Here is a 13,137-nt window from a genome sequence, read left to right on the forward strand (position 1 = left end):
TCTAAGTTCTATTGGCTACAGTGAGGTTTTTAAGTATGTGCTTAATTCTTCTATTAAAAATCAACAGGATGTTGAATTCAACTTTGGCTTGGTTAAATCTAACTATAACCCACCCTCAAATGCTTGAATTTGAGTAAGTTCTTTATTAAGAAAAATGCACATCAAATCTCACTGTGGTCATGGGACTCCTTCAAAAGATTCCACACATGGGAAAACTAGTTTTAGGTCAGAACAGTTTTTTGGATTTGTGGTTTCTGCAATGAGAATATTTCGGCAACTTATCATTGTTAATGCCTTATTTGCTTTCCACTGATTAAGCTGCAAATTGCTCCAGTGCACAGCACATCAAGCATCAAACCCACAGCGGGCAGGCTGGCAGTTGCCTAGTAAGTAGAGAACGACTTGTGTGCTGAGCTGGTGAGGAGGCAATTGCAGAGCTTCTTCACCACATGCTCACTTCTTGCATACTGAGAATACAGACACACACCAAGTTATGGATGTCCAAGTTATAGAAAGCTGTGCTGGTGCTCACACAGGTGCAGTATGTCCTTTGCTGGTGCATCTGCGCAGGCAAGAACTATTCTGGCTATTCTGTCCCATGTCAGTTTTAAGTTACAAATGGACTTCTGCAACCTGACCTCCCTGTGAGTGGGGGGCTTAGTGTACGATTATCCAATCTGGTTCTTGATTTGCACTCAATCACACTGAAATCCTACAAACCAGCAACCAGAGCAGTTGCACTTCAGTCAGGTCTTCTCTCCTTCCATGCACATTGTAACTTAATAGTTGTTAATGAAGGGCTATTCCCCTTAGGGAAACTGGCTGAGTTTAGAGACTTTTCCAGACCTATAAATCTCATTTCATCAACAGTAGACCCAATGTCACTGATGCCAAAGACCAGTGTTGCTTTAAATCAGGGGTGCCCAAACCCTGGCCCTTGGGCCACTTGTGGCCCTTGAGGCCTCTCAATGCGGCCCTCAGGGAACTCCTAGTCTCCAATGAGCCTCTGGCCCTCCGGTGACTTGTTGGAGCCCACACTGGCCCGATGCAACTGCTCTCAGTGTGAGGGCAACTGTTTGACCTCTCGCATGAGCTATGGGATGAGGGCTCCCTCCACTGCTTGTTGTTTCCTGTCTATGATGCAGTAGCGGCAGCAAAGGAAAGGCCAGCCTTGCTTTGTGCAAGGCCTTTTATAGGCCTTGAGCTATTGCAAGCCCTTTATTCATTCATATAAGTTCATCTTTAATATATTCATTTATGTAAACTTATGTAAATTTATTCAAACTTTAAATGTAAATTAATTCTTTTTCCCCCAGCCCCTGACACAGTGTCAGAGAGATGATGTGGCCCTCCTGCCAAAAACTTTGCTTCAAATGAAGAGCGAACTGTTCCTTCAAGCTATGTTGTGTGTTTTCCCCATAGTAAAAAACAATAGCAGTGTCCTGCCACAGTCATGAACAATATACCATATTTTAGTGCTAGGATCAGCCCAGCAACATAGAAGCAGCTACTGCAATTTCTACACATGAAAGTTTCTGTAACCAAAAGCTGGGACTTCTGCATATAGAAGCCAATGTGCCAAATGGAATTATAAGCAGAGGAACACAAAGCAGGGCAGCTGAAGCAAGCCTGTGAAAGAATCCTTGGAATGTTACCTGGAGGTCAGAGTTTGGCAGGTGGCCTCACCCACTCCACATTCCATTGCTTTACCATCCCTGTAAAACAAGAATCCTCTTCACATGCATGAAAAAACAAGCAACATGTCAATTATCAGGAGCCTGTGTGGGAGGGCAGATATTGGTGGCTCACAGTAACTAGGTTTTCCCAGTTATCCCTGCTTGGTCCAGTGAGTTACATCTTGCCTGCAGTGGCATGAGAGGTATCTAGAAGACTGACAAAAATAAATCTAAGCATTAGGCCTGGTTTTCATGTTCCCTTGAGCAGCCTGGCTGCAATTTACTTCAGGACTGCTCCAACACGTGACTCTAATGTATAACTGCCACTCAAACGGTTAGGGCAGATTTTAGTTATTTAAAACATTTATATCACACCTTTCCCAAAGCTCAAGGCAGCTTACAGAACTTAATACATAAAATACAGCATAAAGTTAGAACAGTTAAAAAGAATGCATGGTTCTGTATCAATATATATACACTGCTCAAAACAATAAAGGGAACACTTAAACAACACATCCAAGATCTGAATGAACGAAATATTCCTATTAAATACTTTGTTCCTGACATAGTTGAATGTGCTGACAACAAAATCACACAACAATCATCAATGGAAATCACATTTATTAACCCATGGAGGTCTGGGTTTGGTGTCATACTCAAAATTGAAGTGGAAAAACACACTACAGGCTGATCCAACTTCGATGTAATGTCCATAAAGCAAGTCAAAATGAGGCTCAGTAGTGTGTGTGGCCTCCACGTGCCTGTATGACCTCCCTACAACGCCTGGGCATGCTCCTGATGAGGTGGCGGATAGTCTCCTGAGGAATCGCCTCCCAGACCTGGACGAAAGCATCCGCCAACTCCTGGACAGTCTGTGGTGCAACGTGGCGTTGGTGGATGGAGCGAGACATGATGTCCCAGATGTGCTCAATTGGATTCAGGTCTGGGGAACGGGTGGGCCAGTCCATAGCATTAATGCCTTCATCTTGCAGGAACTGCTGACACACTCCAGCCACATGAGGTCTAGCATTGTCCTGCATTAGGAGGAACCCAGGGCCAACCGCGCCAGCGTATGGTCTCACAAGGGGTCTGAGGATCTCATCTCGGTACCTAATGGCAGTCAGGCTACCTCTGGCGAGCACATGGAGGGCTGTGTGGCCCCCCAAAGAAATGCCACCCCACACCATTACTGACCCACTGCCAAACCGGTCATGCTGGAGGATGTTGCAGGCAGCAGGACGTTCTCCCTGCCGTCTCCAGACTCTGTCACATCTGTCACATGTGCTCAGTGTGAACCTGCTTTCATCTGTGAAGAGCACAGGGCGCCAGTGGCAAGGTTGCCAATCTTGGTGTTCTCTGGCAAATGCCAAACGTCCTGCACGGTGTCGGGCTGTCAGCACAACCCCCACCTGTGGACATCGGGCCCTCATACCACCCTCATGGAGTCTGTTTCTGACCATTTGAGCAGACACATGCACATTTGTGGCCTGCTGGAGGTCATTTTGCAGGGCTCTGGCAGTGCTCCTCCTGTTCCTCCTGGCACGAAGGCAGAGGTAGCGGTCCTGATGCTGGGTTGTTGGCCTCCTCCATGTCTCCTGGTGTACTGGCCTGTCTCCTGGTAGCGCCTCCATGCTCTGGACACTACACTGACAGACACAGCAAACCTTCTTGCCACAGCTCGCATTGATGTGCCATCCTGGATGAGCTGCACTACCTGAGCCACTTGTGTGGGTTGCAGACTCCGCCTCATGCTGCCACTAGAGTGACAGCACCACCAGCATTCAAAGGTCACTCAAACATCAGCCAGAAAGCATAGGGACTGCTAAGTGGTCTGTGGTCACCACCTGCAGAACCACTCCTTTATTGGGGGTGTCTTGTTACTTGCCTATGATTTCCACCTGTTGTCTACTCCATTTGTGCAACAGCATGTGAACCTGATTGTCAGTCGGTGTGGCTTCCTAGGTGGATAGTTTGATTTCACAGAAGTGTGATTGACTTGGAGTGACATTGTGTTGTTTAAGTGTTCCCTTTATTGTTTTGAGCAGTGTATATTCACCAAGACAACACGTAAGCCAGCTTTGAATATTGAATGTTCAGCTCCTTATAAAGTATGAGTAGACCGACTTCAGCCTTGTGGTGATCCATAATATCCTCACAGTCCCTAAAAGGACATATTCAGGATTTCTAGAAGAGGCATAACTAATCTGTAATTAGCAATCCTGAGTACATACTCTTAAGAACATAAGAAGAGCCCCACTGGATCAGGCCAAGGGCCCATCTAATCCAGCTTCCTGTATCTCACAGTGGCCCACCAAATGCCCGAGGGAGCACACAAGACACAACCTGTGTCCTGGTGCCCACCCCTGCAACTGGCAATCAGAGGCAGCCTACCCCTACCTAGCACATACCTGCCATGACTTGTAACCCGTAATGAATTTTTCCTCCAGAAATTTGTCCAATCCCCTCTTAGAGGCATCCAGGCAAGATGCCATCACTACATCATGTGGCAAGGAGTTCCAAACTAAATCTTGTGGAACAGCATAAGAAATACCTTGTTAGATCAGAGTTTACCAAATCCAGCATTCTTACCACAAATCCTAGCAGAAATTGACCTGCTAGAAGAAGTCTGTGGCTTCTTTTGCTCACCCCATTATAGCTATATAGGATCAGGTGGTCAACATCCCTTGCCCAGACAGAGGATAGGGAGGTGTGCATTTAATTCACCTCAATTAACTTACATTGCAGACAATAACATACTAACAAGCAGACAGGAAGAGAAGAGAAGGGACACGACCTCCAAGGTTCTACAGAGCAGAGAACCAGATGGCTCAAGCCTGTCAGCTAAGCCACACAGTACAGACAAGAGCAAGGTTCAGATGCAGCACCCAAGTCTCAATTATGTTGAATCTATAGTGTTTCTGCATTTTGTGCCATCCAATGCCAACTCTGACAAAATCCAGAATGAAACACTACACAAGACTTCAATTTAATCCTCTTCTAGCTGCCTGTCATAGATCACAAGGCAGCCACTGACATTAGGCTTCCAGGGAAGTGAAAGTGTAGTCTCACCACTTGTAGGAGGTCTCCAGAAATAGTCACCCTCCTTCTAGGGACATGGGGAAGTTTATACAAGCCACTTCATGAATACTGCAGTGTGTGTGTGAAATGGGGAGAAGGTATATACCTTCAGCCTGCAGAGGCTGAGGGTTGCCACAGGATCCAGGCCAGGGGAAGAGGGTAAAGGAGGTGGGGATCTAAGGGGTTACAGAGGATAGCCTTGTCTTCCTGACAATGCTACAGTCTCTTTGGCCTGCAATGCTCCCCCCAGTTAGGAACAGAGACTACTGCTTGTTTCCACAACAGTGGAAATAGAACAGCAAATGAGTGCAGCTTGGAACACTGCCTCTGAGAGTCCAGAGGGGGGAGAGAGACCATTTCTCTCAGAACTCAAAAACGGCAAGGAGGAGGAATATGCAGGTGACAGCCAATTCAATTTCCATCTTCTGAGGTCATGGGGACCTGAACAGGCAGGGTTCATCAACCCTCATCCCGTACATGCAGCTTTCTAATGTTATGTTGGCCAGAAGCACATGACTGATGCATAATTATGAATCAATAATGTCTTCATTGTATTTTTTTAAACATACCCACTAGATACTGTCACAAGAATCCTAGTTTAGACATAGTCCACAGTACAGTCATTCAGTCTCACAAAATGGAGGTACACAAAAGGCTAAAATTTGCCATTCTTGTCCGGAGGACAAGTTGGGCAATCAACTTCTCTCAGTGAATTTCATGGTCCAGCTTAAGAATTTGAACCAACACCCTATTCAGTGTGCCCCACTGGAATTACTCAGCAACTCTGCTCTCTTCAGCTCCTACAGTGACTACTGGAAGAGATGATGAAATCAGCTTCATGCATAAGAGGGGAAATGCAGTTCTCTTGGTAAGAAACATGAACATAGGCACAGGGTAGTCATAGCATAAGCTTCTCTTCCCTACACTATTTCTCCTCAATTGCCCAGGTCAGCATCTGCTCATTGGCTGCCAAGAGGAGATAATGCTGTTCTTGTCAATGCTGCTTCCTGCTTAAATGATGAAAGGAGACACCTGCAAGAAAATGGGCAGAGGGCAAGCAGAGTATGATGTCAAGGGCAGGTGGGGATGAAGACTATCCCATAGTCAAAACCCTCCATGTACTGCTCCCATGGTGACACTTTGCAGCAGGCTGGACAGATAGATATTGACATCTTAAGACAAGGGAATAGTGCAGTTGGAAGATATGAGATGCAGATTATGTGAGGGGCATGCATATTTGCAAGAATATAATAGATATGAATAGCCAAAGCTCCAATGCATTAAGAATATTTATAGACCGCTTTTTATCGAAGTTCATAAAACCATTTACACAGCAAACTGTTTACATAGCAAAATAAATGGCTCCCTGTCCCGAAAGGGCTCTCATTTTTTTTTTTTTTAAAGATGTCACACATACAAGGAAACCAGCACCAAACAAATGCTGCAATGGGGCGAGCAGGGACAGTTACTCTCCACCCTCCTAAATAAACCACTATAAGAAGAACCATTGCCTCTTTACCCAGTTAACAGGGATTTTAGAACCAAGAACTACTGTGCAGAGTGGGAGGTTAGTTCTAGTGACTAGGGGCACCTGCCTTTCCATGGCCTCCTTTCTTTGTCCCTTGTGCCCCATATAATCCTTTCCCCACCTTACTTCCCGTCCAAAATATGCAACTGCAACATTTGCAAACAGACTGACAGCGCAAACCTATGCATATCTACTCAGAAGTAAGTCCCATTGTGTTCAGTGAAACTCACTCCCAGGAAAGCGTGTATAGGATTTCAGCCTAAATTACACAGTAATTGGGGTCTCCATTCTAGAACCCTGTGGAAGAAGTCGGGAAACTATAAGAGAATCATATAAACAAAACAGCAACCAGAGACTTAATAAAGTAGAATCTATATTATCTATTTTTATTTGTCATATTTGTTGCTTCAGAGCAGTATAACACCACAAAGACAAAAATAGAGACAATCACTTGTCTCAGAGTTCACATCAGTTATTATTACACAATAGGTACAAAACTAGGTAACTCTGTCTTATCATACAGGGTATTCTTTTTTTCTGTCATTTATATACAAATAACTAAACTACATGGAAAAATAGTAAAAACAAATTCCAAGGGATATGTTACACAGGAAACAAGGAAGGGGAAGAGGATAGTGCTAAGAGTTTTCTGGTGGGACTGATGCTTATGCATGTTTACTCAATGATCAGCTGCTGAGAAGCTTTAAGTGGAATGCATGGAAGTTGCTGGACTGAGGGTCAAGCTCTTTGGGCCTATTTCGTTCCTGTCTTAAGGGACAGCAGAAAAATAACAGTCTTTCTATGGCTCTACTGTTTAAAAGCCATTCAGTCAGAAATTGCAGAATACTGCCAGCTACTCCTGAACCTCATACTTGCTCACAGGGTGACTATATCTACTTGAAACAACTACTTACAGGAAACTTCAAGAATACCCAGATCCTATGCACAGTATATATTTATATATAATATATGCTTTTAAAAAATTAAAAATATATAGAATTCCTCCCAATGCTGAAATGCCTGTAGGCCTACAGGATGTCTGCAGTCACATCCTCCACCTGCTCCATACAAAACAGGGCTCACCGGGAAGATGCAACACACACCGTGAATGTTTATTTGTGGCAAAAGTGAACACACATTTGGAAAGTGCAGGGAGGTAAATGGGGAGGGGATCAACAGTGTGAAGGAAACAGGAACGGGGAAACTGAGCAGCAGTTTCTGTGACATCTCTGTGTCCTGTTCTGAAATTAAAAATTTACAGAGGTCATTTCAACAAAGGGCCTCTTTGAAATCCATTCCGTTTCATAAGGCAGTATGTCACAGGATTGGGTGCAAAAGGTCCTATTGCAGGCACAAAAGAACAGTTCTCTTCCACTGGTCAAGGGAACTGACCCCCAACCTCAGAACTACCATAAGAACAGCTACCTGGCTTCCTGCACCAAGACCTGCACAGTTGCAAAAAAAGGTAGTTGTGCTGCTCCAGTGAGTGGGGAAGGAGAGGATAAGGTTCCCTCATTCTCCCCCATTGTCAGAAAACACCCACAGCAGCTTGATGTGGTCACACCATGTGCTAAGGAAAGGGGGTGTGGATTTCCTGGCAGGCACAACTTAGAATGATGTTTTTGTTGCAATGGCACAAGTCATTGCTTGGTCTGCTGGAGCTCGGCAGTGGGGGGGAGCTAGTCATAAATCAATAGTATGTGGGGCTCAGTGTGTGTTCCTTTAAAGCAGCAACAGGATTTTAAAAGCCATCCCACAAGACGCTATTGCACAGTTCAAACAGCAAAGGGAGGGATGATTTTGTATTTACAGAAACATGCCGCTTTTAAATCTCTCCTTTCCTTACTTCCTTCATCTCCTGAGTTCTCAACCCCTCTAGCTACTTTGAGCAGGAGATATGAATGGAGCTGTTGTGCTCCAACATCCCACCTCCCATTCAGTTTCTTCTGGAGCATACAGAGTGATGCTGAAACCTCAGCAGCGGCATGGCTGTTCCTGCAGGAAGAACAGCCAGGGATCTCTGCAAACTTGCCCAGACCCTCAAAAAACTCTTGCCCAACCAGGCACAACTTGGGTGAAAGGGCTGCTAGTGCCCTTGGGACTTACATGAGCCACAACGTGATGTGCGTGCAGCTCATGCACATGAGTGTGAGAATATTTAAGGCACAGAGAAGAAAAGGAACAAAGTCAATCCCCAACGACCCTCATTTCTGGTCTCTCCACAGAAGGGGTTAAAAGTACCTTATGCAGGCAGGTGCCCAATAACCGCAACAAACTGTGGGAGAGATACGTCATAGCAGCTTAGAACAAAACTAGCATTACTGGTAACGAAGGGGGAAGAGGAATCGAGAGGGGTGCGGGGGAAGGAAGAGGTCTAATGCTATTCCCCTTTTTTGCAGACAATATTAATACAGGCACAATTTACCACAACAGCAGAAGAGAAGTGCAATCCACTACAATTCATTCCCTTTCCAGCTTTAAATTATCAATGTACAAAGGCGTTTGGGTACAGCCTGCAACCGGCTGGTCATTTGGCTTATAAAAGGGGGCATGATTCTTACACAGTGGCCTTCTAAAGGGATTGGGCCAACCCAATGGCCAACAGGAAACCTATATACATCCTCATGATATGGGTGGTAGAGAATGTAATGGTAATCCCGCACACTGGATTCAAATATTTCCATCTCCACGGCCAAACTGCAAAAAGCCCAGGAAGAGAGCGAGGGGAGAGAAAGTCAAACGCTTACCCCCTCCCCCAGACTGAGTAAACTCTATCCCACTGGCACTTAAAATTAACCATTAACAAGGGTAGAACAAGAGCTAGTGACCTGCAACAGATTTTCTGGAATTTAACACACAAGGATGAACAGCTCTAACAAGAGGGGCAGGGAAAACAGAGAAAATTCAAGATCTGGGTTTGCAGAACTCATCCTCCAAGAAAGGGTACAAAAGAGAATGAAATTTATCACTGGAGAGTTCTACAGATTAATGCTTAAACACCTTATGACCACTCCAGCAACAGGTATCTGTGCAAGGAAGAAGCTTTCTGCTTACAGATCCCCTTGCTGGATAAGGAACATGCACTCAGATCAGTCACCCAGTGTGGTCTCCCATCGATGCTGCAGTATGTGGAGGGGTGTATTCACGCGCATATTTTCACCCCCCTGGCAACATGGCTGGGAAAGTACATCCTTATTCCAACTCTGGACAGCTTTCTCCCAAGGACTGCCTTCCAGACTGTGGCCATTAACTTTTAACCACAAACATGCTTTCCTTCTGTTGATTTTGCAAGAAGTGCCCAATGCTTCAAAAGGACACAAGCCAAGAAACCCATTACAATCTCCACCTCAGCAAGGACAAAGAGGTTTCAGATTGCTCATTATTTCAATTCAAGACGGATTTCTCTTCTTTTCCTCCCTATTCTACTTCGTTTAAAGCAGAATATCGCTCCCTTCTGAAGCACCCCAACACTGACCATTCAGAGATGGAACACATATGTGCTTGTAGTACTCCATAACATACCTACGATAATTCTGGACACAACCCAGAGATTGTTCAGAATACTGGGACACTAAATTGGGGATGGGAGTTCAACTTGCATGTCAGTTAACTATTCAGAAATGGGAGTCATGAAGTGCATCTTAGTAGACCAGCTGGGAAAATAAAATTTCTACTGCTTCTAATTTCAGTAAGTCATATTCCAGACAGCAAATGGGTAAAGATAAAGTCACATTGCTCTGAGGTCCTCTTACCTTACCTTTCTACCACCTACCCTTCTCCTTAAAAAAAAAGAGCAAAGCAGAAAGATCAGCAAAAAGAAAGCATGACCTACTCCTATCCACCTTGGACCTTTGCTCTCTTCTGTGCCAGGTTGATTTAGCATTCTTTAGTTTTCCTTAGGTGAGGCGTGCTCTGGGAAAAGACTGTCTGAACTACCTGTCTTTAGCCTCAGTAGTCCATGCTTGCAATTGGCAACAGGAAGTGCCCATTCCTGACTTGAGCACCACTTTAAAACAGGAGCTGGATATGACATGTGTTTCTGGTTCAATAAATAAAAGGGAAAGGCTGTGGCATGCTCCATCATCACCCTCCTTAGAACTCATCGTCTGAGCTTAAGAGCAGGGTCTTCTCGTTGTCCCGGACACCAGAGTTGCTGTGGGATCGTGAGATGATGTGGCTGCCGTTCCTCCAGGCTGGTCCATGTTCCAGGGTTGACTGCTGAGTGTACTGCTGGTAGGCTGGAGAGAAGTTGTGGATGGCATCCTGCACAATGTCATGGGGGTTCATAGTCTCCTTGAGGCTGCTAGAGATGCTCTTCATGGGAGCACAGCGACCTAAAGACAGTAAGTTAAGAACAGTTGAGGGCAAAGTTCAGTGGTTGTGCCTACCAACTGGGTGAATTAGGCAGGAAAAGCCTTGGGTAACTACAGAAGGGTCATCAAGGAACAAAAAGTCTCCATAGAACACAAGGTTGCAAAAAGCTGATGGGGTGACATGCAAGATGCCAATGTCTCTTTAGAGAGGGCACTGGTATGAGATCACCAGATAGGTTGCAAAGATTAGGGAAAGTTACAGAAGAGAAAGCTGCCATTAGACTGGAAAACGCATTCAGGAGGACAGACATGTGGTACAAAATACTGTAGCTTGAGGTGGCTTCAGCTCAAGACAAGGGTAGGCGAGAGACAGTGACAGCAAGAGAAGGAGGGAACAAGACTCTAAGGCAGAGTCTCCACATGCAGTGGCAAGAGAAAGTGAAGGGAACCAGCCCAAAATAGAAGTTCAGAGAAGGGAAGAGAGGGGAAAAGCCACAACAAGATGTAATATGATATACCACTTTCAGGTGCAAAGGAAGCCTGACTGCTTCCACGTATTACTGATCCATTTCCAGCAAGGAGTCCAATAATGGGTTACCCTCTTACTATAGCACTTTGTGCGTAAATGACTGCAAACCAATGTTTTAGATAATGCGTGAGCATGTCATTTTCTGGTGGATTAAAAACAGCAGAACTACCCCTATGGTATATAACCAACAGGATAAAGGCAGTGAAGGAGATGATGCAGCCAGCATGCTTAAGGTTACAGTATAGCTAATGGATTGGAGGCAGAAGATCAAAGGCAACGTATACACACTGAATCTCACAAGCAGTTGGAAATTTCTTTCAAGCTTTTGCCAAAGCAATTCCTCATGCTGAAGAGACAAGTCACTTCTGTTTTAGAAGAAAAAAAAAAGGTTTGCCTCTTTGGTCAGGTGAGGCACTAAGCCAACAACTTCCAAAAAACCTCCCCTTGCTTTTGCAATTCTCCTGTTCAAATGTGTACACTTGTTACACATACTAGTGGGCACACAGAACAGATAAAGTAAGAAGATGGAAGGAGTGAGTGCAACAAACGATGTCCCAACAATGAGAGAGAGAGAGAGAGAGAGAACCAAATGCAGAGAGGACGGCACCTACCATACGGCCCATAGGATGGTACAGCTGCGCCAGACACCAGAGCCCAAAGCAAGGGAAAGACGAGAGAGAAAAAACAAGAGAGAGGAAGAGATGGGAAACAGCAGGCTGAAAAGGCAAGTTATTCTTAGACTCTCCACCAGAACATTGCTTCAACACACCACTACTGCAAACTACACCACTAGCCTATATTATAGTAGACAAAAACTATAAAATGCAAAATTCTGGAGAAGACTGGAAAACTCTCTTACTGAAGTTCCCAAAGTACATAAAGGCCTGGAACCCACTGTCCCATCTTATTTCTGCTCTAGACCCACTTTGCCCAGAAATCGGGTCAGAAACATAAATGGATTTTGATCTCCCTTCTAATGCAGTTAACCCTCCTCTCCTGGTTTTAGAACTGAGGGAAAAAAGTGAAAAGATGTATTCTGACATCTTCCCTTTACTGATCAATGCATTAGCTTAGAGATACATAATTTCAGGCCAAGATGCAAGTCTCTGGCTTCTATGGACTCAATATCTCCAGGCAAACATCCCCCCAATTGTTCTCCTCAGACAACTACCCCAAAGCTGTAACTGGTGACCTCTAACAGATAAACAGGCCAAAAAGATTTATATTTTTCTAGTGTTGGCCTCAAACTGAACACAATGAGAGCCCCCTGTGTAAACAGAAATCAGGATAGCACTTGTAAGCATCATCTGACAGAAGAGAAGTCTGTCAGCTTTAACTTGCATAGATGACTTATGGTCACGGCAAATGACAACCAGATCAGGTGCTGGTCACTGTGCAAATACGACAGAAGAAAAACTAGTGTCCGGAGAGGGCACTTAGAAATGGGAGTGCACTCATCTCATCACCAAACCCTGTATGGTCTTGCTTCCATACCTTGTGCATCCAGACGCTTGTCTGCATAAACCCTGTACGTGAAGGCATGACGCAGAGCAATGGCGGCAAAGAACATTTCTACACAGATAATGAAATCCTGGTAGCCAGCTGCCACGGTCCCCTCGCCCACAGATACGTTGGCTGAATTGATCTTTGGGATTGCACCACACTTCTCTAAGATGGCCAACAGCATCCCTGGAGAGAACAGTAATCAGACAGTGAGAATGAGGTGGGCTATCAAACTGTAGACTGCAGTGCAACAGAGAACAGCCACCTGCAACAGGGCTCAGAGACCAATGCAAGATTGTTTTGGTCTGGTATGAAGGAGACCCCTTGTTCACCCGTAAACATGCTACAACCTGGACTCACAAACTTTGTGAAATGGCATGCCTACTGTCTACCCTTCTCTCTTCCTCCCAGCTCTTGCATATTCCTTCTCCCTGCACCATTTTATCTCAAATCCAAGAGAGAGAGAGAAAGAGACACCTCTCTCCCTTCTGACTCTCATGGTACTATAAC

General features: G+C 45.0%; 1 protein-coding gene across 6 annotated transcripts in view; it reads right to left on the reverse strand.

Moving 5' to 3' along the window:
• Positions 1–6,647: 6,647 nt before the first annotated feature.
• TMEM184B (transmembrane protein 184B) overlaps positions 6,648–13,137 on the reverse strand; it is a 49,683-nt gene continuing 43,193 nt past the window's right edge. For 3 of the 6 annotated variants that reach the window (XM_066634063.1, XM_066634062.1, XM_066634064.1), the window contains 3 exons: positions 12,619–12,813; positions 11,736–11,759; positions 6,648–10,616 (listed from right to left, as the gene is read on the reverse strand). In XM_066634063.1, coding sequence (XP_066490160.1) covers positions 10,375–10,616; positions 11,736–11,759; positions 12,619–12,813 — 461 coding nt within the window. In that variant the 3' untranslated portion in view covers positions 6,648–10,374. Of the gene's footprint in view, positions 10,617–11,412; positions 11,490–11,735; positions 11,760–12,618; positions 12,814–13,137 lie in introns of all 6 variants that reach the window. The other 3 variants (XM_066634066.1, XM_066634067.1, XM_066634065.1) reach the window with 3 other exon arrangements.

The sequence above is a fragment of the Tiliqua scincoides genome, chromosome 7, assembly GCF_035046505.1.
Source record: "Tiliqua scincoides isolate rTilSci1 chromosome 7, rTilSci1.hap2, whole genome shotgun sequence".
Lineage (NCBI taxonomy): Eukaryota > Metazoa > Chordata > Lepidosauria > Squamata > Scincidae > Tiliqua > Tiliqua scincoides.